Here is a 24694-nt window from a genome sequence, read left to right on the forward strand (position 1 = left end):
AGTTCCAGTTCCAGTGGAAGCAGTTATCACACTTACATTAGACTTGCTTTACCCGTGACATTTAGGGGCAATTTAGATGGCAAGATTTATCCGCAAGATTTTTCTGCTTGCCAGCACCTCCATGTGTTAGTGTGTCTATGAGACTAGTATTTTCACTTGGTCCTTGTTTTCCATTTTCCATTTTGTTTTTCCATTTCACATTTCTCTACAATTCAAATTGCTTGTGGAAGTGTTTGGCTAGCTGGTAGAAAATGAATTTCAAGTTCCTTGGTTTCCTGATCAGGTAAGTTGTATCATTTTACACAATTAGATTGTTTGATTTAGGTTTTGCAAATTGGTTGTTGGACTTTGTTGTAAGTGGGCTGAATCATTTTTTTGAGGATTTAGCGTTAGTGTAGTCAGCCTTGCTAATGGCTCAGCTACACCTGGTGCGTTTCTGTTCCGTCTGTTTGTGTCCGAAGGGTTGCATGAAATACGCAGCAATTTACTTTGATGCAGCACACTGACTGATCTGAAACGGAGCCAGATCGGAGCCGCAACTTTGGAGATACGTATGGCTTCTACTTTTGTCAGACTACGCAGCTGTCTGTTGCGCATTTGAGCCATATAAATGTGTAGATATGACTAGATTTTGCTTACTATAGTCATTTATCACCATGTCAGTAAACAAAATAGAGGATACATAAACCAATGTCACTTAAATATATGTCGGAGATGAGGTTATCTATGGATAGCAGCTGAGAAGCCTTCTATTTGGAAACAGTACGCCTACAAAAAGTGACATATGTACCCTGTATGGTACATTAATGTTCCTCACGGTACAACGTGAGTTGTTTATGGAATTGTGTTCACTTACACATAGGTAAAACATAGATAGGCTCAACACAATCAGCAGACCATGGGCAGAACACTAATGGAGCTGGTGTAGCAGCTTAAAATGCCGTGCTGCAACTGGGCCACAACAAGTTTGGATACGCAAATGTTACACATGTAGTTCAGGCGTAACTGTATGTTAGCAGTAACGTTAGTTGTCAAGTTTAATAGTGAGTGATTATTGGCTTTTTGATTTTATTACATTAGCCAAGATGCTCACAGCTGCAAGCATGGAACTAGTTCTATGCTAGTTTTCACTTGTTTCATCACGCTTTTGTTTCTTATAGGTCATTTTGTCATCATTATCCATCTACACTGACTTTGTGGAGGCTGGGTCAAAATGAAATTATTGCTGTGTGTCATGTCTATGATGTAAGGTGTTAACCACTGCCACTGGCTAGGGAGTGTGCCAATAGCTGACTGAGTTAACCTAACACCCAGTTTGTTCTGACAGGGTTATCAGAACTAACCAGCACGTCGGTGCTAGCAATGGAGGAAAGCTTGAGATATTCAACGGCGCGCTGCTGCAGCTCCACGTCCGAGTTGCGGATCTGGCTGTCAGAGCGCAGCACCTCCTGGATGGTGGCCTTGGTCTCTGGGAACAGGTTGATGAACTTGATGTAGGCCGACAGCAGCAGGGCCCGGGTCGGCACAGAACACAGGTGGAACTTAGAGTGGAGAAGGTTGAACTGGACCAGGGGGCTGGAGGACAGACAGCAAGAAAGCCGCAGAAATGTTTATAGTAGTACAACTGGCTATTTGGTGTTTACATAGTCAACTTGGTGACATGGCAGCCAATAACCAACATACCTGGAGCGTGGGTCACCAGCGATGAGGTTACCAAACTCTCCCAAAATGTAGCCTCCAACCTTCACCATATTCTCATGGCAGGCAGGGGCCTGCAAGGCCTGGAGAACACATTTGTTCATTGTTTTTCCATCTAGCACACAAAATTCCTGTGTAAATTAGTATTTGCTGCTTGACAAATTGACCTGAGACACAACTATACAGTACAAATGACTCAAGAGCATCAGTGTCGGCTGCCAGAGGATCAAACCTGTGACCCTCTCAGCAGAATGGTCTCTTAAACCACTGCTACTGCCTAAAGCTAGATTTGACGAGTCATGATTTCATGCGGTCATACCTCAAAGACGGTCTTGGCGGCATAGCCCTGCACGTCGTCTCGGTTGATGACGATCTGGATGACGCGATACCATACCTCTTCGCTGACGTAGTCTCCGGCGATGCGGATGAGGTTGAGGATGGTGTCCACGTACCAGGAGTAGTCCACGGCATACTTCTCCGCCAGGATGGCGACCTTCAGCACCTTAAGGGAGAAGGAAGAACAAATCACTTTCCAGCATGGGAATCTGTCATGTGGAAATGTGCGTTCCACCCCGAGGAGTGAGAATGTATTCCGAACCGACTACAGCAAACAACCCCAAACACCTGGTAGCATCCAATGTCTACATCCGTCTACTTACATCTTACACGTTGTCTTGTCTCACTTCTAACATGTTTAAGTCTCCATCGCAGTTGTATGACCATTAGCTGGTACATTAGAATATTACCAAGTGTATTTCTTTGTCAATACTCATTTTCCTGCTGGAAGTTATTTTGATGTTCAGGAAGTCAATTTATTCACTTCAACGCATCAAATTCACATTGTTTTTTCCCTCAACATTTCAAAGGTTTGCATAAAAAATTCACTTGACAATTGGATGGAAACAGCTAGTGACATACACATGCATTCATGGACAAAATGGAATATAGTGTGGCACAAAAATGTATATTGGTAAGCTCTCACACCCACCATCTCCTCTCTGATGGAGTAGTCGGCTGTCTCAAGGTAGCTGAGCATCTCGGCTACAATCTGCTTGGCGTTGCTGCGGTCGCACATGGCATAGAGCAGATCGGCTGCCCTTTGACGAACACTCACATCCCTCTCAGTCTGCACAGACAGAGAGAGATAAAGAGAGAGACAGAAAGAGACAGAGAGAGGGTGTAATTATATAGACAGTGTCTACTAGTACACTATGGATATCCTGTATCCTGTTTAAAACTGAGGTGTCTGCTGTGCGGTGAGGTTGTATGTGGGGCGTCAGGATTATAGGAAACATTTTTCCTGCATTGTAAATAAGTAATGAATTAATACGGTCTGTTCTGGCCCGCTTAGCCATGGAAATATGCATAAAATTGCATATTTAAAAATCTAAAGAATGCCTCAACTAGGACAGTGTTATGTTAGCCTATGGCAAAAACTGCATTTAAAAAAACAGTGTGGTGTGGCGAGAGGGGAACGATGAATTATAATTACGATTTTAAAAAAAATAAATAAAAAAGATGCTGAGGGAACTGTGAAAAAGGAGACAAAACACAAAATGGATAGTGTCTGCAATTGATGAAACTGGAGTGGTAAGCTTCTGCAGACGGCACAGGGAAGGGGAAAAAATGATTTTCAAAATAAATGTTCAGTAACTTGCTGACATGCAGTGAAACCAGTCATGTATTGTGCATCTGTCGTGGTGCCGTTACCCAGACAGCGATGTTGTGCGAACACCTCACCACCTCACCACCTCACCTGTCTCGTTGAAACTGACAGCTCTCTTGATCAGAGGCATGTATCCCTCCGCTATGTTCTCGTCTATCAATAAAAATGCTATTTGGCGAAATTATGTTCTAAAAAATATGACCAAACGTCAGTTGAAAATCACAGTAGCGGGATCGGTTGTTGAATCTGTTCACAAACGTGTTAACTGTACGTTTTCAGGCTATTTTCGTGGCCTCATTCAAATGAATTGGAAGTAAAAATACGAACGCTACAAACTCATCCCAGCTGCATCGAATCTTGGTGATTAGTTTATATTCTGGTTTTCATGGCGGCCAAGGGCCAAATAACCCCCATGTTAAAACTAAGTGGAATATTGCTTTAATACAGTAACATCAGTAGGGAGGGAATAAGCACAGAGGAATAAAATGTTATCACTTAAATTTCATTTATTTGGAGACATTTACAATACACAGTTTATAATATTTATGACAAACTGTGGTGCTTCCCTCCTCAACCCCAGTCATACCCGTTATACAGCCTTTCGCCACTAGAGGGCCGTCTAAGCGCTATCAAAGTCAGAGTCACAGCCGTGATTTGCAAACAATCAGGTCTTATTTAACACCGGAATGCCCATATTGAATTACCAATATATTGTATCAAATATTTCTCATACAATTGACCGGGCCAAAGCTATTAATTATTGACAGCTGTACAGTTTTAGACGTCTCTCCTCCTTTGACTGCAGGTCTATTTTGACTGCCGTGGCAGGGTGATGTGTTCGGAGATGACTATCTGTATGCAAGTTTGAGGTGTTGCCACCTTTTGTGACAACTGTCAGTATGTTGTCCATTTATCATTTAGTAGCCTTAGTCTAACTTGAATATGACAGATAATAATTCAATATCGTCCATCATCTTTCAGTAGAACCATATCACCATGAAATAAGGATATTGGGTTGTTGTGATTTCCAATTCTCTAAATGAATGATTAAAAGCAAATGCTAATTCAAATCTGTATATAAAGTGGATAACTTATTGTGCTTTTTACTTTATAACTACTGTGGGTTGGTGTGTGTCTCTTTGAAACAGATGAAAAATGTGAAATTCAACGAAAGACCATGTACCTTAAGCCCATCTATCCAGTTCCAAGTGCCTCAATTGTATTTAAGACATTTACAAACACCTTACAATTGTAAATTCATGTTAATTTATGCATTGACTGCAGTCAGCTATTCTATTCAGAAGAAACACTGCCACTCTACTGGGCCACACATAAAAACATCAGCTCCAATACATAGCCTAGTTAAAAAAAATATATATTATTTTTAGTTTTTATTTACAAGTTAATTTTAGCAAGACTTTTTTTGTTTGTGTGGTTTTGGTGGTGGGAAAACCTGACCTAAGCTGTTGTTGAATGTCGGTGCAGGGTTAGGTGAGAGTGTGTCACCTTGAGGGCATTGATGACTGTCTCGATGTGTGTCTTGACGGCTTCATGGGAAAACTCTGAGCTGGCCAGAGTGCACATGCTCTCCAGAGCAAGGTAGCGCAGGTTGGTCTCCCTGTGCTGCAGAAACTGGCCCAGCTGGTTACAGGCCCGTACCAGTAGGTTGGGCTCACTGGGGAATAGGGAACAAAACTCACACTTACATACACTCAAACTCAACTTGATATTACCTAAATTTCATTACTTACTGTAGAAAGTACCACGTAACAGTACTAGTTCTGGTGCTTTTCAGGGACTTTCACAGACACACTTAAAGGCCATGTTGGTCAGCCATCAACTCAGTCACATAAAGGACACATCAAACTAGAATGTCCTCCTGATTTCATTCAGTTAACACAGGTAAAGATGCAGTGACATCATGGCTGCCATCTGTTACTTGTGCTATACATCAACGGGAAATGGGTAAAAGTGGAAAGTTAGGTTAGTAGTTGGCTTTATAGCGTGAATACATCTCTATGACTGGTAGAAATCTGATTTTCAAAGTAACTTCAGATTACTTGAAAAAGCAATATCAGGTTATCTGCAGGTTTCAGAGGGCCAAATCTAAGACTTCTTAAGACCTAGTTTACAAACCATAGTAAAGGAACAAATCTGGCTAAACCAGCCTGTTTCTGATTTAACATAGCTTATGAAAGACAATAATATGAGTCACTAGTATGAAAAGTGTGAGAAAAAGAACACCAGGAAATTGTTTCCGTCTGGACATCATCAAGAAGGAAAATAGTGACAGGAGAATCAGAAAAAAATAAAAGTTCATCGGATCTGCGCAAATCACAAGAATGACCTATTTCAGATTCAAAACGGCAAATTTCACCAAAAGGCAGCGCCTTTGTAGCTCTGTACAGTACAATTTTGTTGTTGAAGTGCCCACCTGTCATAGTGGATGATGAGGGAGATGGCCTCGAACAGGATAGCGTTCTTGGCGTTGGAGTGCTGCACCTTCTTGGACTTGGGCGGTTCCTGGGCCTTGTTGAGGATGGTCTCCAGACACTCCACCAGGCGGCCCTTGACGGCGCCGTCCTCTGGCGGTGGATAGCACTGCAGCAGGCGCAGCAGCTTGCAGGAAAGCCACGGTGCCGGGACAAAGTAGTAGGTGTAATCCTGAAGGTCAGTGGAGGCTGACGACACGATCTGGACGACCAATGGACAAACACATGGATTCGTCTATGGACATTTCATTGGTGTCCTTGAGACACTTTACACACAAGTTCCTGTTTGAGATGGTGTAAAATCTTCTCTGAAAAGCCATCATGCCAAGAGGGAAAATCATTTCTGAATATCAACAAAAAGGTGAGCTGATGCTACAGTCTACCAGAGGCTCCAGTCATCAACAGTCATCTCAGCTGGGAGTGACAACAACGGCATCCATGGGCACTAATGCGTGGTCTATTGCAATACTGTAGTGTATTGTAAATATTCTAATTCTAAAAAAAAAAAAAATGACATTCATTCAATTATGAGCTCATTTGCTAGGTGGTCTTTCATTTGCAGTTGCTACTCATTTTCAATTCCAGAATTCCAGACTTTTACCATTAAATGATTTACACAGATAGTCATCTTGCCCCTACTTAAATATACCATATCACTCCATAGATTACTTCTGATCAACCCAGGTGAATGGCAAGGAAGGTCAAAGGTCATATCTCCTTGCAAAACAATTCAAAATGACAGTGATGCTTCTGTCAGTGTTAGGCTTGGATAACAAAAAAACACCTCAGAAAGCCTGCTTTGTGAGGCTGGAAATCAAATCACTAAGAAGCCCATGAAAATGTAAGTGAATACACAGATGATGGAATACTTCAAAATTTGTTTTGTGTGGATCAACAGGAATAGTCAATAGGTGGGCTGACTGGATTCCACAATAGACATTAGTAGAATTTATTCTCCACCAACAAACACACAGGTCCACGCACCCTGCTGAGTCGGGAAACGGCCAGGGAAACGCAGGTCTTGAACTCGTCTGGGTTCTTCTGGCTCAGACAGGTGATGAGAGAGATGGCTGCTGTCACCACGCCCTGAAATCCACCCCACACACACACGCACGCACGCACGCACACACACAAAGAAAAACTAAATGGACAGTCTCACAGGTGCATTATAGCTCAGCCAATACCAAGGTTGCAACAAATATTTCATCAATTCAAAAACATTTTTTTATGTTAAAACAACTTCTGATTTTGATTATTCTTTCTATTCTGATTGGCCACTGATCGCCTCCACTGACAGTTTGCCATCAACTTGACAGGAAGAAGAAGAACGGCCACCATGGATGTGTTATGAAATCAATGGTATGAACGGTTAGCTAGACTGCCCTCTTCTATTGTTTAAAGCTAATGTGATGACTTTTTTGTAGCAAAACATTCACTTTTTATTGCTATTAGTGTTGAAGTTGGCCTTTCCAAGGTCCAATGCAACAATCAACGTAACATTAGTAGGAAGTTTCAAGGACAATTCTGGTTATTTTCAAACCTTATTTCCCTAGTTTTTGCCATCATGCCAATCGATTTTGATTAAAATTTCATCAATTATATCACTGTAGAGCTATGTACCTATCAGTTTGCAGAGACCACTCTATGGTACAGACCAAAGGGGCTAACCAAAACCCAAACAGTCAAACCCAAAAAAACAATTAAAACGCGTGTTCAACACAGTAACACACACACTACATGTTTAAATGTCTTTCATTGAACAATTATCACATGCCATTTCAGGTATAATAGTTCATTTGATAATTTTTTACATTGTTCTTGCTTACTCTGCTGGCTGCCGGTCTTCTGCCACATTCACAATGTTGGGGGTAACAGAGTAACATTTGTTTGACTGAGTTATAATGCAGTAGAATTGATATAACATAGCCTTAAGCTATCCTTTTTGCACTTTTGATGGGCCAGGAATTCCCTCTGTCTTAATCATTTCATAACATCTCTGTTTGATATCATTTTTGTACCTTGAGACTGCTAAGTGTATCCTTTATAGGCCTATTTGTGTTGTTCTTAGATTTATCATTAATGTAGCTGACTGGATTATTGGTTATTTCCACTGAAATAATTTGAAGAAAATGGGAGCAAACTCTATGCACTTAAGATAATTTTGCAAGTTCCATTTTTTTAGATAACTGTAAAAGAGCTTTGTGCTCGACATTATACTAAGGACTTCCACACTGTTGAAATAGCGCTTGCCATTACCATTCAGTATCATACTGAAGATTTTAATTGAAAGCACTTGGTGTTCACAATGTGTTGTGAACACCATCTGCTGTTCATTACCTACCTTGCCTTTCAGAGGTTGATGTTTTCTTTATATAACAGTAGATTGTGTACTCAGAGATGATTTCTATACAATAAGAGTGAGGATAAGAGTGGCAAATTTTTTTTTTTAATATATTATTTTTTGGGCATTTTGTCTTTATTTTGGATAATTGACAGTAGAGATAGATAGGAAAAAGTTGCTGTTATGTGGTATGCACCTTAGCTAACTGAGCCACCAGGACACCCCCAATGACTTACTTTTAATAAAGTCTAACTTATGTAAGTTATAACTTATGTCTAACTTGTAATTTATTTTGGCCTAACAAACATCGATATTTGATCGTTAACTAACATTGTGCAAATCGATCAAGACTTTTTTGGAAAATGTGCATCCCTAGTTGAAAGGGCCTGTTTTAATCACTTTTTTTGCTTGGGACCTTTGGACTGTATTGGAAAACAGCCTGCAAACTAAGAGAAAAGTAGCTCTACAGTGAAGTAACTGCTGAAATGTTGATCAGAATCGATCAGCATGACGGCAAAAACTAAGAAAATAAAGCCACGGTTGAAAATACAGAATTATCCTTTAAGCTAGAGTCAAGAGGTCAAGGCTGTGGTCTCACCATGTGCTGGTCATTGAGGAGATGCACCACACGGGATGTCCACTCCCCCATTAGCACCAGGTCAGGAGAGGTCTTATAAAGACGCAGCAGACACAGGGCAGCCGACTGCTTCACACTGTCCATGGTATCACTATGGTACATCATATTCACATCAGCAAGCCAGTAAAGTCACAGAGAAATTCAAAATTCATATTTACCATTCACACTAGGGCTGTCAGCGAATATTCTAAATTCAATTATATAATCGAATTGTAAAAAAAAAACAGACATTCGATTGTGAAAATTAATATTCGATTGTGAAAAAAAAATAAAGCAGCACTACCGCGTCTGTCTGCCTCGCGATTTCTCGCGTGGCACTGAATGTCACTGACATATCTTTCTGTTTCTGTTGTCAGACAACTGCGCAACTATAAAAAACAGGGATTTGATCGAGGGTCACAAAATGCAAAAAGTACAGATATTACCGTTTGCCTTAGTTAGATTTTGTGACCCTCGATCACAGTTATTTGCGCAGTACATAGCTAATGGGTGTTGAAGTACTGATTGATAATTGGTAACACCTGTGCCTGCCTGCCTGCCATTTACTAAATGCCGTTTGTCAGACTGATTATCAATATGCGTTCTCTTGTGCTGTCTTGTGTCCTCCATGATGCGTTTTACGTAATATCTAACTGCCGAAGCACGATTCCAAAACAAAAGAACGACAGGATGGAGGACGGATAGAAAGTCTGGAAGTTTCCTAGCCAACCTCAAAATATCAACGAATTGAAAACCCCAAGATTCACTGCGATGACAGCACATCACGTCCAAGCAGCGCTGTAGTCTACAGTACAGAGCCGGTTAACGGGTGGGAAAATTAACAGCTGTGTGTCTTACTCACGCACACAACGTGAAGCACACGCTTCTCTGTATATACTTTCATGAGAAGATCGTTCTCCCCAAGACAACTTGGGAAGAACTTACTCCACAAGGACACAAGTATCGACTTGGCATTCTTGGATTTGATAATCAGCCTCTGTTATCAGCCTGCTGAAGGCCTAATTGACCGAACCATCTGGGCACAAATTATATCTGCATTAAAACATTTGAATAGAAAAATAATACATAGGTGCATGACCTTGTTTTAAAGCGCTGCAACATTACAGTCTTGACAGTCGATTAACACTTACGAATGCTCTTTTATTCTAAATGGACTTCAAGCACAGCTGTGTCGTGACAGATTCACAGTGTTGGTATTGTGAATTTTCAGTATACCGTCAAGCCCCCCCACCCACCATCCACACTTACCCAGCAACCAGGATGCGGGGGATCTCACTGGCGAAGGCCTCGGCCATCTCACGGCTGCCAACGTTGGCGATGCAGTGCAGGGCCAGGCACATGAAGGTGGGGTTCCGGCTGGACAAGTCATTCTTGATGGCGTTGTTGATCAGACGGATCAGCTCACTATTGCTGTTCACCAGCACTGAGATAAACAGGTACCCCTGGGTGAAGGAAACACAAGTGGAGGGAGGAGGGAAATAAGGAGGTGGAGACCAATGGGATGAGAGGAGGAGGTTGGAGAAGAGATTGGTGAAGACGAGTAAAGATGTGAAAATTGGGAAAACAGGTGAGGCATTGAAACGGTGAAATAAAGCATAAGGAGGGTTGGATGCAATATGAAAAGAGAGGGAGAGGGAAAGTGGGAAACAGGAAGGGTGAAGGCAGTGAGTAATAACAGACAAGGCGAGGTCGATAATAGAGGATGATGGTTAAGGAAGGAAATGGGAAAGTGAAAAAGAAGTCAAAGGAAACATTATAGTGGGTTGACAGTACAGGCTATGAAAGGCAGGTCCTCCTGGCTTTGCTGTGAGGAGAGTCGGGGTGTCTGGCACTAGCCAATCATACAGCCACATTTCCTCTCAAATACACACCACCCAGCACACCACTCCTAGCATTTCTCATAGAAAACTACACAAGAACTACACAAGAACACTCAAGAGACCCTTCAATGTTAATTATGAAAATATGAATCTCTCTGCTTTGTTAATTGAGAAAATGATTTTGTTTAAAAAAGCAAAGTGCAACATGTAAAACAGAAAACAAGCAACTATCACATTATAAAATACTTTTTTCTGTATCCAGAAAGGTATAAAAAGTTTTGGAACTGGTATGGAAGTTAAGTGTCACAATAAGTCTGAGTGTGAAGCTAGGTGTTGATGACAAGGTTTAGGGTTAATCCTGTGGGCCTACACTGGCTTAATGAGCTTGACAAAAAGCTCATTCATCAGGTCTTCATTAGCCTACAACATGCAGTGCTACAGTGGCCTGATTGATATACATAACTTATGAATGAACATCCATCCATCTCTATCCATCCTTGAACTGCAGAGGACATTATCTCTCAACTACTGCATGTGTTTACAAGACGCAAAATGTTTTATTTTGCTCAGTAAACAGTTTTGCCAGTAAACAGTTGTTTTTTTTTACTAGACAATATTTCAACTAGAGGTTAAATGCTTTTCAAAGTTCTCACCATGATCATGACAGTTTGTTGACTGTTGCCATCCTAAGGTCTCACTGCTCACTACCTGCTTTACCCTCTAACATGAAGCAACTGCTGTACACATGACATAACAGACACAACTGACATAGTGGGTGAGAAAATTTAACTGCAGACATATCTAAGGAACTAATGTAAACGGTCAATGCAGTAAAATATACTCTTACAGTCTTGGTTGATATAGTGGTCTACTTTCCCACAACAAGAAATCCTGACACATCACTATTCTGCCTTGTCAACATTTCCTCTTCCTGTCTAAATGGTCTGACAGCTACAGAATCAACAGAAATAGCCATAGCGGCTGAGGTGCCTGTTCTGCTTTGAAATAGCGTATTAAACTATTTCTACTTCTCTCAAGTTCTGAGCTCTCTTGCATTTTCAACCTCCACAAAGGAGGATGGTGCTATGGGCAAGCAACTGGCGTTGCAACATACTTTAGCTACAAAGGCTAAAAAGCCTTGTTCTCAAGCCAAAAACACTAATGACAATGCGGTATCATTAATCTCCTAGCAGGATAACTCCAAAAGTTATGAATGGATTTGCATGAAATTGTGTGGAAAGTTCACCAGTGGGCGTGGTTTCTCAAAAAAAGTTATGTACCTTCTGAATAGATTCATGCAACACCATGAAACTTTATGGAAATGTTGGTCATGGGCCAAGGTATTACTGATTAACTTTTCACACCAATTGGCCAAAGGGGGGTTTGTGGCCTATCAGGAGACATATGAAGAGGCAAACCCTCCATTATTGGCCCAATCAAACAACATGGGGGCACTGGAGAGCTCATTTTCAGTTTAGACACAACCGCCCTGCCAATTTGTTTCTACTGAGTGCCATCTAGTTGGAGCGCTGGAGTTTTTACTTTTCAAATTACAGACCAGGCTTATCGGCAGAGGATTAAAATCACCAATTATCGCCACAAGAAATGCAAATTACTGGTTTAGGGATGCACCGATACCATTTTTTTCACTGCTGATCCGATACCAGAATTCTGAGTATCGACTACCGATCCGATATTGACCCTTTTTTTCCCTTCTATAATTACACAGCTGCATACACGTAAATAACATGGGAACAATTCTATTGTTTAAAAAAAAACTGCAGCAGGGCAAAAGAACTGACCAAAATAGGAATGACAATTCGTAGGATATATAAAAGACTGCTGCAATATACATAAAACAATACTAAAACATTCTGGTTATAAATTTAAAACTAGATAACCTTCAGTGTAAATAACTGACCAAAAAATAAAAGAATAAATAAAGTACTGTTACATAACATAGGCATACAGTGCAAAAAAAAAAAACTCACAAAAGTGCAAAAGAGCAATAAACTGACCAGTGCATACTGCTGCAAAACAATATTGAATTTTTTCCTCTTCTTTAGTGTGAATAACTGACAGAAAAAATACTGCCACACATAGGCTTTTTCTGGGCATAGCCTCCAGTGTGTGCCGAATCTAGTCTAGTTTTGCTAAGGACAAAGGGGCAGGTTTTTCTTCAGAAACAGAAGCATCTCACCTCTTTCTGCTTTCAGCCTGTTGCATGTTGGAGGCGCTGCACTGAAGAACTGACGCACACACCGGTTGTGTTAGCGTCATCGGCGCGGTAGCATTAGCTGTAGCTTAGCTCCCAGCTCCAAAAAGCTTTGTTTTGTGAAAAAAAAGACTTTACTGAAACGTTTATGGTGGTGTGTACATGATACTAAGCCGAAGGACACTCGATGTAAGTTTAAGCGAAGGAGCAGGCGTTTGGAAGGCGCCGTTAAATGAAGATGCTTATATAATTCCCAACCGCAGACATGTTTACATCCACACATTGCCTCCACGCTCTTTCTTTTTCCAACTTCTTCACTCACTCGCGTTGAGTCATGTGCAATCTTCACGGCATGTTGCGACTACGCCAGTTTATTACTCTGGGGGCTCGTTTTACCAAACTGATTGCTCTGGATCGGATTATAACGTTCACTGCCACCGATATCTGATCCAGCATTTTAGGCCAATATCGGCCCGATACCGATACCAAGTATTGGATCGGCGCATCCCTACTGGTGATGATATTTTGACACACACAATGAAGTGAATATTTCATCTTCATTTCTTGATATACATGTTGCATCAGACTTGGAGATATCATATGCAGAAACAAAATCTCATTATTACAACCAAGGTTTGAGGGCCTGTGATTTCCAGCAAATATGTGGACGATGACACACAGTTCATTGATCTCCAGTTCTGTCAACAGAGACAAATTGCTGTTCAAACAATGGCTTCAATGTGATCGCACATTTGGGATGACTACAAAAACCAGAACCAACAGACACAGCAAACATATAGACAAAAGCTGACAAAATTTCACCAGTGTTGTACACACACACAAAACAGCAGAAGACTTACGATCTGTTTCTCTGTGTACTTGTTTGAGCTGAGTAGGTTGACAGCCTCCATGTGTCCGAAGTCAATGTCATGGCCGAGCAGAAAGATGAAGAGCAGCTTGCAAACGTACTTCTTCTTGCTGTAGCCATCCAGAGCCTTGTCCCCCTTAAACTTTGAGCGAATGTTGGCCAGCTCCTTATTGATCCGTTTGATCTCAGCTTCCTTGCTCTTACCTGGTGGGAGGAAGGAAGCAGGGCAACACCAGGGTTGACAATCTGGACACGAAGAATCTGAGATCATAGCCTACACTGATTGGAATTCATATTTATGAGGTCAAAAGACAAAAAAGACTCTGCCTCTGGAGTCATGTCCGATTTTGTACTGGCATGAGGATGAGCAGATAACGACCGAATTTAAATTTTTTGGTGAACTATTCCTTTGATTTATTTAGGCCTTTGTTGCATAGGCTATATATATGTATATATATATATATATATATATATATATATATATATATATATATATATATACACCACACCGAAACCGTGACCCCAAAACCGTGAATCAAACCAAACAGAGTTTTCTGAACCATTACACCCCTAATATATACAGTATATAGGCCTATATACATTCACGCACATGTATGCATATTCATTATTTATATTTTATAGTAATGTGTTTATGTGTAAGTGAAGACGGGCCATTTGTTCTACATAAGAGTGGTAAACGGTACATATCTGGCAGTGCCCATATTAGCCAGCGATTAGCCAAATTTTCAAGTGATATGACATTTTTTGTATTGGTGTTTAACGCATAGGTTAGGACGTTCTACTGCTGATAATGATCCAATAGCTTGTGTCGTGTCTCCTCACAACCTCAATTAATGGTACAGTGCAATGGTCGACCAACATGTTAGTTCTGAGGGATAAGGCTAATTCCCAAAACACTGCGGTCAAGTGAGCCATGGGAGTTAGACTGCAGACTCTCAAGTGGGAGACGCAAGTACGAATCCCGGCAGAGCCGCTTCCACAAAATTCAACGTTGCGGGGCTGTTAGGTCTCTCAGGCACTTTTATTTTGCATTTGCAATAGGGTTGTCACAGTGGGTGGTGTTCCTGGTGGCATGCGGTCTTGGAGTCAACACCGGTGTTACTAGCCCCACACCGGGAATACCGTTATTTTGTAATCCCAAAAATAAAAGCACATGTTCAGAGCTTCCACGTTCAAGTTAGGCTACTAAATGCTGCTGCGGCACCTGAATTTCCCCAAGGGGATCAAAAAAAGTGCTATCTTATCTTATCAACATACTGATCACTAATATCTGATCACTAATATGATGGATTAGGACAAATAGGATTAACTTTGTCCTTGCCTACAGTGACAGTAGTGTGTCCAGTAGAATCCAATGGTAAACAAGGGAAATATGCCAGAATCTGCACTGCACTCAACGTTAACTCTCTGAGGGTTGAGCAGTGTTATCAATCTCTGATTAAAAAGTGTCACTGTTTACAAATAGGCTTACCTTTACTAACACGTGAGTTTGGAGCAAATTGTAAAATTTGAAGTTTCACTTTTGTTTTCGTGACTGACTTTGATAGCGCTTAGACCACCCTCTAGTGGCGAAAGGTGGTATAACCAGTATGACCGGTGTTGAAGAGGGAAGCACCACCGGTGTAAAAATGGCACCACCGTTCTCTTAATTCATTTTGTTTATTCAAACATTTCATTAAAAAGGGATTTACTCTAGTAATAGTGTTCTTGTTTATTTTTCTGGACAGTAATTTTCAAATTTAAAGACAGTGAATATCGGCACAAAATATCGGCCAGATTCAGTTAAAAAATATCGGCCCATTCTTAAAAAACCCATGTCGGTCAAACCCTAAAAAGTACTTGAATACACGTTGGCTATAAGTTGTAGCCTATCAAACTCGGAAGTACGAGCTTACGAGGAGCAAATGAAGGCAGCAAAACTCTTCCACCAGATCACTGCAGGGTGACCGCAGCACCCTGAGTGGGGGATATCTTGAAAATAATAAAGGAAATATTGAACTCATAGTGCAATAGTTTGAATTCAGAACACCTGGACTATGCTGCCGTAGCTGCACAAGTAATGTTATAGTCATTTTTTGCCATTTTTGGAACTCTAAACTGTATGCCTATCTTTCAACTGACATCAAGGTGAGTATACAATGACCAAATTTTCTTTTTTGTGAGAAATATTCCTATAATAGCCTATCCTACCTCAATAATGGTTCTGCAAAAATATGAACATTCTCCTTCCCCCCCCCCCCCCCCCCCCCCCCCCAAAAACAAAAAAAACAAAAAAAATACACACACAGGAAAAAAAAACATTGGTATTGGCAGGGTATCAGCAGATACAGATGGCAGAATATCGACAATCCGTATCAGGTCCAAAAATCCAGACTGGAGCATCCCTAGTGCACAAAGCAAAGACGTGGCAGACAACTTGGATAGTGATTTAAAACGTATAAAAAAGTATTGAAAATAACAATGTATCAAAATGTACAGTCAGGATACTTATGGATGGGGAACAAGTGAGACTAGATTGATAGTAATGAGAAGCTGCATAAAACTACCTTCTTGTCAGCTATTACCAATGATATACCTCAAAGGAGTTCTTCCTCAGTTTTAAAATGTAACAAAAAAGGTGCATACACCATCGACTTCCCAAGCACTTATTATCTTTCTAAAGGATGGAAATATTAAGAGAGCAAGTGACGTGCTCTGCTATCTGTGTTTTGTGAGAGAAAAGGCTTAATCATATGTAGACACAATCTGGATATTACACCTGGCACATGTTAATGCAAGGTGTAAAGGGGGCCATGTAGCTACATAGTCACAACACTATTGCATTTAAATGGCTAATCCTTCCAACTGCAGAGACAACATGGAATATTTATGGAAATATATTCAAGGTCATTGTGACTAGCCAAAGATACTAGCAAAGGAAAATTTGACCAATGCCACAGAAAAACTTTATGTTAAAGTTTTTACCCCAGTGGCAATTGATAGGCCAAGACACTAAGAAATGTAATATGATAAACCAGGGCTTGTGTATGCTATATTGTAACAAGCATCCACTGTATGAGTTGCAGAGAACCATTGTGGTGTATGTGTGTGGGTTTTTTGGGGTTTTTTTTTTTTTTTGGGGGGGGGGGGGGGGGGTCGTATGAGGTGGGGTATGGGAGTAGGTTTGGTCTGACGAACCGGCATACATTGTCACTCAGTTCGACCAAGGCGGCAGCCTGATAAGAGCATAATCTCAAAAACCCAACACATAGAAGCGCGCCACTGTAAGTAGTGGCTCGCTCAAAAACAGAAGGCCTTGTTCTCTAAATCCCACTATCAGATGTATCCGTTACTTATGCTGCAGAATGTGACGTTAAGTTAAACGTTACTGACAAGACACGTCTGCTGCATTATAATGTAGGCTAGTTAGTTGTTAGCAAAAACAGAAACATCAAGTGGCTACACCATCTACACATACCGTGAACCACTCATAATAACGATGGTGGTATGCAGCAAATGACCTCCCTATGCCGTGAAGCCCCCAGATCATTTCGTTAATAAGCAACTAAATTGACTACTCAGCAACAGGACAACTAACATCAATGGTTGCAATTTAGTGACAGCAGTTGGCATACAGACTGAAAGAAAGCGGCACTTACAATTTCTAATGTCCGATATGAACACCGCTAATCCGCGCATTCCGTCTCCCTTCGACACAGCCGGCATTTTTCCAGGTTTCTGTCCTCACTCCGGCCTTATCCGTAGAAATAAACTGATGTTGGTCAGCTTCAAACCGCCCTTGGGTGGAAGATGGTGTACTAGTTGGCTAGTAAGGCCAGCTAATAAGCCCTCGAACAGTGGCAGCTAGCTACGTAACAGTTCCAGTCGTTAGCTAGAACTTTATGATTAGCTATCAGGCTCGCTGTAGGCTTGTGGGTGGCTATTCCAGATAGCATTTGCTAGATTAGCTGGATGGCGGTGGTCGATCAACCAGCAGCAGGGTATCCCCGTTAACTGGCTCGTTTCCGCTGGCTAGGGCAGCTATTTCATTCAATCCTTTTCTTATCTCGGATTAGAAGCGACGTGTGCTGCTGACTGTGACAGTGCACAACATCTACAGTAAGACTCAACGTAAAGTAATCCACCCAGTATAGGGATATTTCTAAGAAATATGCAGGCAGATAATTGTTGGTGAAAATAATGTCCGAGAATGTAAGTTAGCTTCGAGTCACGCACGGTCAAGCTAGCTAAACAGCTAGCTAGCTAGCTGGCTAGCAATATCATTCAAATACTGGAATACATCACCAGTTGACCGTAATCACTCAGCAAACCGTCTTAATTCCCATTCAGCGATATGAAATTATAGCCCAGGTATCTTTAACACTGGCTAAATGTGGTAAATATGATGTCCTCTATAATTTATGTGTAGTCTAATTCTCCAGCCTCCTCTCCGCGGCTTGGACAGGGCTCGTGACACCAGTTCCAGCAGCGGGACCGCGCGACGCAATCTGGGCACGCGTACGCTTTCCTCTAGCTGGGTCCAGCCTACTGTCTCCAAACAGAGCGCTGATTGGTCCAGGTTCGTCGTTGCTTTCTTCTGCTTCTTCTTCTTCTTCTGTTGCTTCTGCTATATTTATTTATTTTTTTGTTGGAAAGAAATAGACATACAATGCAAATACACATAGACATAAAATGCAAATACAAATACACAACACAAATTACAACAATACACAAGAACAAGAGAATTTTAATCGAACTTCTGCTACTTCTACTGCTGCTGCTTCATCTTCTTCATCTTCTTCATCTTCTTCTTCTTCTTCTTCTTCTTCTTCTTCTTCTTCTTGGTTTATGCCGTTTGGCAAACAACGTTTAGTGCATTACCGCCACCAACTGAATAGGAGTATGCACAGGGGAACTACAGTAAAATTAGGTTACATCACGTAACCCTCGGTTCTCTGATAAGTGAGGTACCTCAGCCTATAGGAGAGCACTCTCTAGTGATCCAACCATGGAAGCTCTCAGCCTATAGGTGATATTTAAAGGTATAATATGTAACATTTCCGCATTAAAATATCTAAAAACGACTAGACCTATGTTATATATTTTGTTGAGTTGTGTACTTACATTATCCCAAATGTTTCCAACAATGTTCAAACCCAGAGAAATGTGCCCAAACGGCTGAACAGCTGTGGGTCGGGAGAACACAGTGGCCCACCAGACAGCAGTTTTTGGGACAATGTGAAACATTGGGCCCTGTCCTCCATTTTGCAGGCAGGGGGAGGGGTGGTGGGTCTGACCCGGGGGGGAGAACAAGGACAACATGATGCTGATACATATCCCCGTTCAGTTGGTAATATGGGAAATCCCTGGGTGGTCTGCCTCTTCTTCCCGTCAGGGGGATTGGAAGGGCGGTTCTTCGCAGCAGCAAAGGATTGTCTGCCCCACGGCTTAGGGCAGGGGTTTTTCACCTGGGGATTCTCTGCCTGCTCCTCTGCTGGTGGCCTGATGTGCCAGGGGTTGCAAGGGGCTTGTGGAGGGCGAGGAGTAGGTTTGCAGGGGAGACAGAGTGGGTTGGAACAGTTGAACAGGGAACAGATCTGGTCGCGCCGAGGTGAGCTGGTTGTGATAATCACGGGGAAGAAAGCAAGAGTGATGTACATGTGGACTGCAGTGATTTATACTGGGGGAGGTGTCACTGCTGCGATTGGTTTGTCTTTGACAGACAGGGTGTCATTGGAGCTAGGGCTGAAAGATGTATCGTATTTTTATTGTTATCGCGATATAAATTTCCACAATAAACACATCGTAAAGGGCTGCAATAACTGGAGGAGAGTGTAATACTGTTGCTGTAACTTAATAAAGTGACAACAACTAAATCAGTGTTAATATTACTTGCTGTTACAGCGATAGTATTACACTCTCTTCAGTACGACTGAACGGCAGTCAGCTGGCAGTGTATTGAGTGGAACAACTGGAAAAGCAAAGCATTATGGGAAGGGCTAAAATCCTTACAGCTTTTTTGATTTTGTCTAAGACAAGGAGAAGATGGTGGGTGGGATGACGAAGCATCTTTTGTGCTTTAGGTTTTGGCCTTTTATTTTCACAATTAAAGTTTGCAGTTTGCACTAATGCTGGAAATTTATTTCATTAAACAGCAAACAATATTCATTGTTGGGGTCCATACTTTCAGTACATGCAATCAGAGACACATTGAAATACTATGCCTTAATCTTTATATTTATTGCATTTCATTCATTTCATTTACCACGGGAGTGACTCTACAATGACTCTTGACAACTATTTCTCGAAAATACCCAAGAATATTCCCAGAGTCAAGAAAAACTCGACCAAGACTATCCTTGAAGACAAGTGACAGCAGAATGCTAATTATGTGGAAATGACCGGTCATGAAGATGCTAGCAGTAAACATCCACCTGAATATTCTTCAGGCAATGGGCAGAATAACCGATAACATCACAAAGGTTATTGATGCTAAAGTTGACACAGTTCTTGTGGCCATAAAGGAACAAATGACTCAACTGCAGGCTCTGGTGCTTTGACTTGGCGAGGCAGAGGGGAGAATTGCTAGTGTGGAGACTACAACATAATCTTTGCAGTCTAAAGTGGCGGGTCTAGCCCTCAAAAATGACCCGTTTCTGAGTTTGACAGCAGTGATAACCTCCTAAATTCTCTTTTTATCTGCATGAAATTTGATGACTTACAATTAGTGATCTTACAATTAGAAAATGTGAAACATTTACCTTTTATTTATCAGGGTACAAAGATTGTACAATTAAACAACAATTAAATCAATTACAGACTAATTAAAGTATTTATAAATTATTTGTAGTAACTATGAAGCACTCTTTTTCTCGCGAGAAATAAAGTTTTCTCGCAAGAAAAAGAGTCAGGGGTGGGGTCATGATATAAAGGTGCTTCAGTACCAGTCCACTTATGAAGTGTATTTTACAGTAAAAATGAGTGGTGTACACTGAATATATAGTCTCCTGGACTGTGAGGTAGGAAAACAAAGTTATTGCTGTTTATACGTGACAGGTTGTTTCTTCATACAAAATAGATTTTGGGTTAAAAATTAAATGAAGAGGCTTTATACTAGGAGGGACAGTGAGAGTGGGTCATTTTTGACCCGTGGACAAGGGGAGCATACGAAATATGAAGCTATCACAAGGGCTAGAGAAACAAGTGAGCGGAATGTTGGAGCACATTGATGATTTGGACAATCGAGGGTGCAGATGCAGTGTGCGCTTGGTTGGTCTGCCAGAAAGTCTCAGTCTCAATTTACATCTCCATCGATTTGTCCAGTCTTGCACATTATCGCAACATTTCTCGCAACTTTTTCCCAATATGCTCAATATTTTCTCAACATTTGAATTCAGATCATCAATCATAATAGAAAACATTAATGGGCTGATCGCTGATCGCACTTCCCTGAGATGTACCATTCTCTACTAAGTATCTGTTTGACAGACTCTCACCCGCTCTTAACTGTTTGACAGACTCTCACCCGCTCTTAACTTCAATCAGTCTCTCAAACAGAAAATCTTTAATCCAGTTAAACATCCGTCCTCCAATTCTAAGTTTGCTTAGTTTGATTAATAAGCCTTCTTTCCACATCATGTCATACACCTCAAAAAGACCACCACTACTAGCTCGGGACTGACACAGTCTCTGCTCCTACGTTAGCTTAGACAGTATTAATATGGAAACCTGCCTTTGGAAACCCAGTGTAGGGCTGGATTTTGGTTGCTGCATCTCTTCACTCTCCCTCACATCTACTGTCTGTATGAGTGTGTCTGTGGCTGAATATGTCTGCTGAGTGTGTGGCTCATGCTTAGCACAGCAAACCGGTGCATTACAACTTCCTGTGGCAAGTTTCTTTTTGCGACTTATTGACAAACCAATCCAACCAAAGCAACAAAACTGTAATGGTTACTAGCACTAGATACGTAATGTAACAAATTAAACATTTTGGGCAGGTTGTGGAGCGATTTAGTGAAGGCCATAGCTGGCAACAGGAAGTTGTAATGCATCGGTTTCTCAATGCAGAAGCATTGAGAAACAGAATGTGAAAAGGGCCTATGGAGAAGTCATTGGAGCACACGGACAGTTGAAGCCTTTATTGTAGGTGCATATAGACTAATGTTTTGATGCCCACAGCTTCAGCCTCACCCCAAAAATGTTGGGACTTCTTTTTTCTGGTGTCAGTCAACTTTTTCCTCTGTAAACAAGTTTGCAACCGCTGGAAGGCAGAGCGTGCATCTTCAAGCAGTTGGATTGCCACTTGAAGCTCAGATAAATAGTCCAATAGAGAGTCAGGGTTCGATTAAGGCATATACATGTTTAAAATGCCTTTCAATAATGCAACTAAAATCGGAATACTCCACGTCTTAATGCGATTATGCTTACTCTATGTAAATGTAGTTTTTGTCTCATCTGTTTTCTTATCTCATTGTCATTGTCCATGTCATTGTCCATTTTATTGCTTTGTCCTTGTACCTATTGCATGTCTATAGGTATGTTCCATTCAGGTTTTGCGGCAAATTCTAAGCAACCTTTTGAGAAGTCGACAATCTTAAAATGTGAATCAGGTGCGTTTCCATTAACGGCTTTTAAGCGAATAAGTAGGTGTGAGACAAGATCACAAATCTCCTGAATAAAAAATAGAGAGGGCTTTCCAATAGTTACTTCCCATCAGCGAAGTAATAATTGTTGTTTCATGTAATTTTCTGGTGGCCGTGTTTCTTGCTTCCCGGCGGCAGCGACTAAATGCTATGGCCAATATTTCAATGGTAGGAGAAATGCCCATTCTACAACGGTTGCCGTACATCTGGGTAAAGAGACGGGAAAGGCATTTTATGGAGAGCCTTTGGGTGCAACACTTTAGGATGTCCAGAACAACATTTCATCTGCTGTTGGGCCTGTCAGGCCACCGGTTCTAATACAGGAGCGCGTCATGACAGCACTGTACAAGCTGGCCACCTGTGCAGAATACAGGGTTAGGGTAACTCAACGTAATTATTAATTAATTAATTATTAATTAATAAATATTCATATTTTTACATTTTCCTATTATACATTTCCAACGTTGTTTTTCGAATAACCTCTTTATTGACACACCAACAAATCCACCTCAAGTGAACATAAAAACTTTTTGCGATATTTGGTGATTTTTTTTCCCCGAAATTTGGTGTTCCCATTCAGCTTATTCCCTTTCGAAACTTAACTTTTCGCATAAAATGGCTTGATGGCAACGCCATTATTGTTCATTTTATTGTTTTGTCCCAGCAGCTATTGCATGTCATTGTCCATTTTATTGTTTTGTCCCGGCACCTATTGCACACTCAGCCGTTCTGGTGGGGGATCCCTCTTTAACTTGGCCCGCCAAGGTTTCTTCCATTTTTTCCCCCTTATAATAAAGTTTTCTTGGGAGTTTTCCTTGTATGCACTGTGGGTCTAAGGTTGGTGGTGCTAGGTAGGCTAGGTTATTTAGGTTAGGTAGGCCTGTTATGTCTCTCCAACATGCTATTTTGTGTTTTGTGCTTTGTTATGCTCCCTTGTTTTGCTTTGCTGCATGCTGCATTACATCATTTTGTTCTGTGATTGATTGTTGAGTAGTTAAATCTAGCTAAGCTCTCTGTAAAGTGGTGCTTGCAATGAAGGGCTATATAAATAAATGAACTTTGTTAATCTGAGCCTTCCTCACTTAGATTCTAGACACAATACAGGGTCCATTGTTCCCCTTCCTTTCCAAAATCCACTTTGATGCAGAGATAAACGAATTTGATCCCAAGTAATGTTAACCTTTCAGTTATCATTCTCTCCAGCAGTTTTCCCATGTGAGTGGTCTATAATTGCCTGTTCGGTCCTTACCTAGCTTTTTTACTGGAACAATCACAACCTCATTCCTGAGGAAGTTTTCCTTCTTGCCATACTCTATTGTATATTTCTAAAACAATTCTAAGGCTTTATCACTAAGGTGTGTTATCGTGATTTTACCCAGCTCTACTTACAGCTTGCTTTAATTCACCAACTGTAAAAGTTCAAGGTATCATCTCTTTCCTCATCCCTAAACTCAGCCAGGGTCTATCCCTCTCTTCTCCCTTCAGACATTTTGTTAGAGCTATGAACTTTGACACGTCTCAACTAGCATGTCTGTTTTTTCTTCAGTTTAAATTGCTTTAGTAGCCCCATTACTCAATACTGGATACCTCCATTCCTTTTTAACTCGTACTTTATCATCCCCCGGACCTATTCAACACGATTGTTGTTTCCGAATGTGTCCCATTCACCTTTATTAAACCATTCACAATCTCACCTGCAGTTCTGCCCAACTTCCTGGATTTGTGAAAAGGACCAAACCAAGTTAAAAACTATTAAACTGATAACACCATGTCAAAGAAGGAAATGGTCAAGGTTACACACACCTCACTAGGTGCTGATTTGTCTCATGAGGGAACCTGATTGACCATCTTATTTCCTGTCCCCTATATACACAGGCCCCATTGTAATGTTTATTCAGATACCTGACAAAGGTCACTTAGGTGACACATTGTGTCTTGAAATAAAATTTTTGTAAGTGAAGACAGTGTGAGGGAGTCTACAGATTTTGATTTTATCCTTCTCCTCCGAAGCACCTGGCACACACAGTTGTGCAAAGACTACCTTTTTAAAAAGGTTACACACTACCTTCACCTAAGACATACTGTAGGTATGACCTGTGATAGTGTGTTTCCATGAAATCTTCAATAACTGCTCCACACCACATTACCTGTCTTTCCTCTTGCCCCTGAACTTCACCCAATTATTCTAAGTGTAGTTGTTTACATGGATTGTAGAAATTAACAATCACCAAACTTGAATAATTTATCCTTATGTCCACTACAACATATTTCAGATCCTTTCCTGTTGCAGTCCGCCTATAAGGCAATGTTTGATT

General features: G+C 41.1%; 1 protein-coding gene across 2 annotated transcripts in view; it reads right to left on the minus strand.

The window, feature by feature from the left end:
* The window catches only part of ap2a1 (adaptor related protein complex 2 subunit alpha 1), a 40596-nt gene extending 22405 nt beyond the window's left edge, over positions 1-18191 (minus strand). For both annotated transcript variants that reach the window (XM_078284679.1, XM_078284678.1), the window contains exons 1-11: positions 17397-18191; positions 13730-13941; positions 10083-10276; positions 8796-8925; positions 6841-6942; positions 5799-6058; positions 4871-5039; positions 2687-2824; positions 2018-2200; positions 1684-1781; positions 1344-1575 (exon numbers count right to left, since the gene is read on the minus strand). In XM_078284679.1, the coding sequence (XP_078140805.1) occupies positions 1344-1575; positions 1684-1781; positions 2018-2200; positions 2687-2824; positions 4871-5039; positions 5799-6058; positions 6841-6942; positions 8796-8925; positions 10083-10276; positions 13730-13941; positions 17397-17463 (1785 nt within the window). In that variant the 5' untranslated portion in view covers positions 17464-18191. The remainder of the gene's footprint in view (positions 1-1343; positions 1576-1683; positions 1782-2017; positions 2201-2686; positions 2825-4870; positions 5040-5798; positions 6059-6840; positions 6943-8795; positions 8926-10082; positions 10277-13729; positions 13942-17396) is intronic.
* Positions 18192-24694: the final 6503 nt, after the last annotated feature.

Source organism: Centroberyx gerrardi, chromosome 7 (assembly GCF_048128805.1).
Source record: "Centroberyx gerrardi isolate f3 chromosome 7, fCenGer3.hap1.cur.20231027, whole genome shotgun sequence".
NCBI lineage: Eukaryota > Metazoa > Chordata > Actinopteri > Beryciformes > Berycidae > Centroberyx > Centroberyx gerrardi.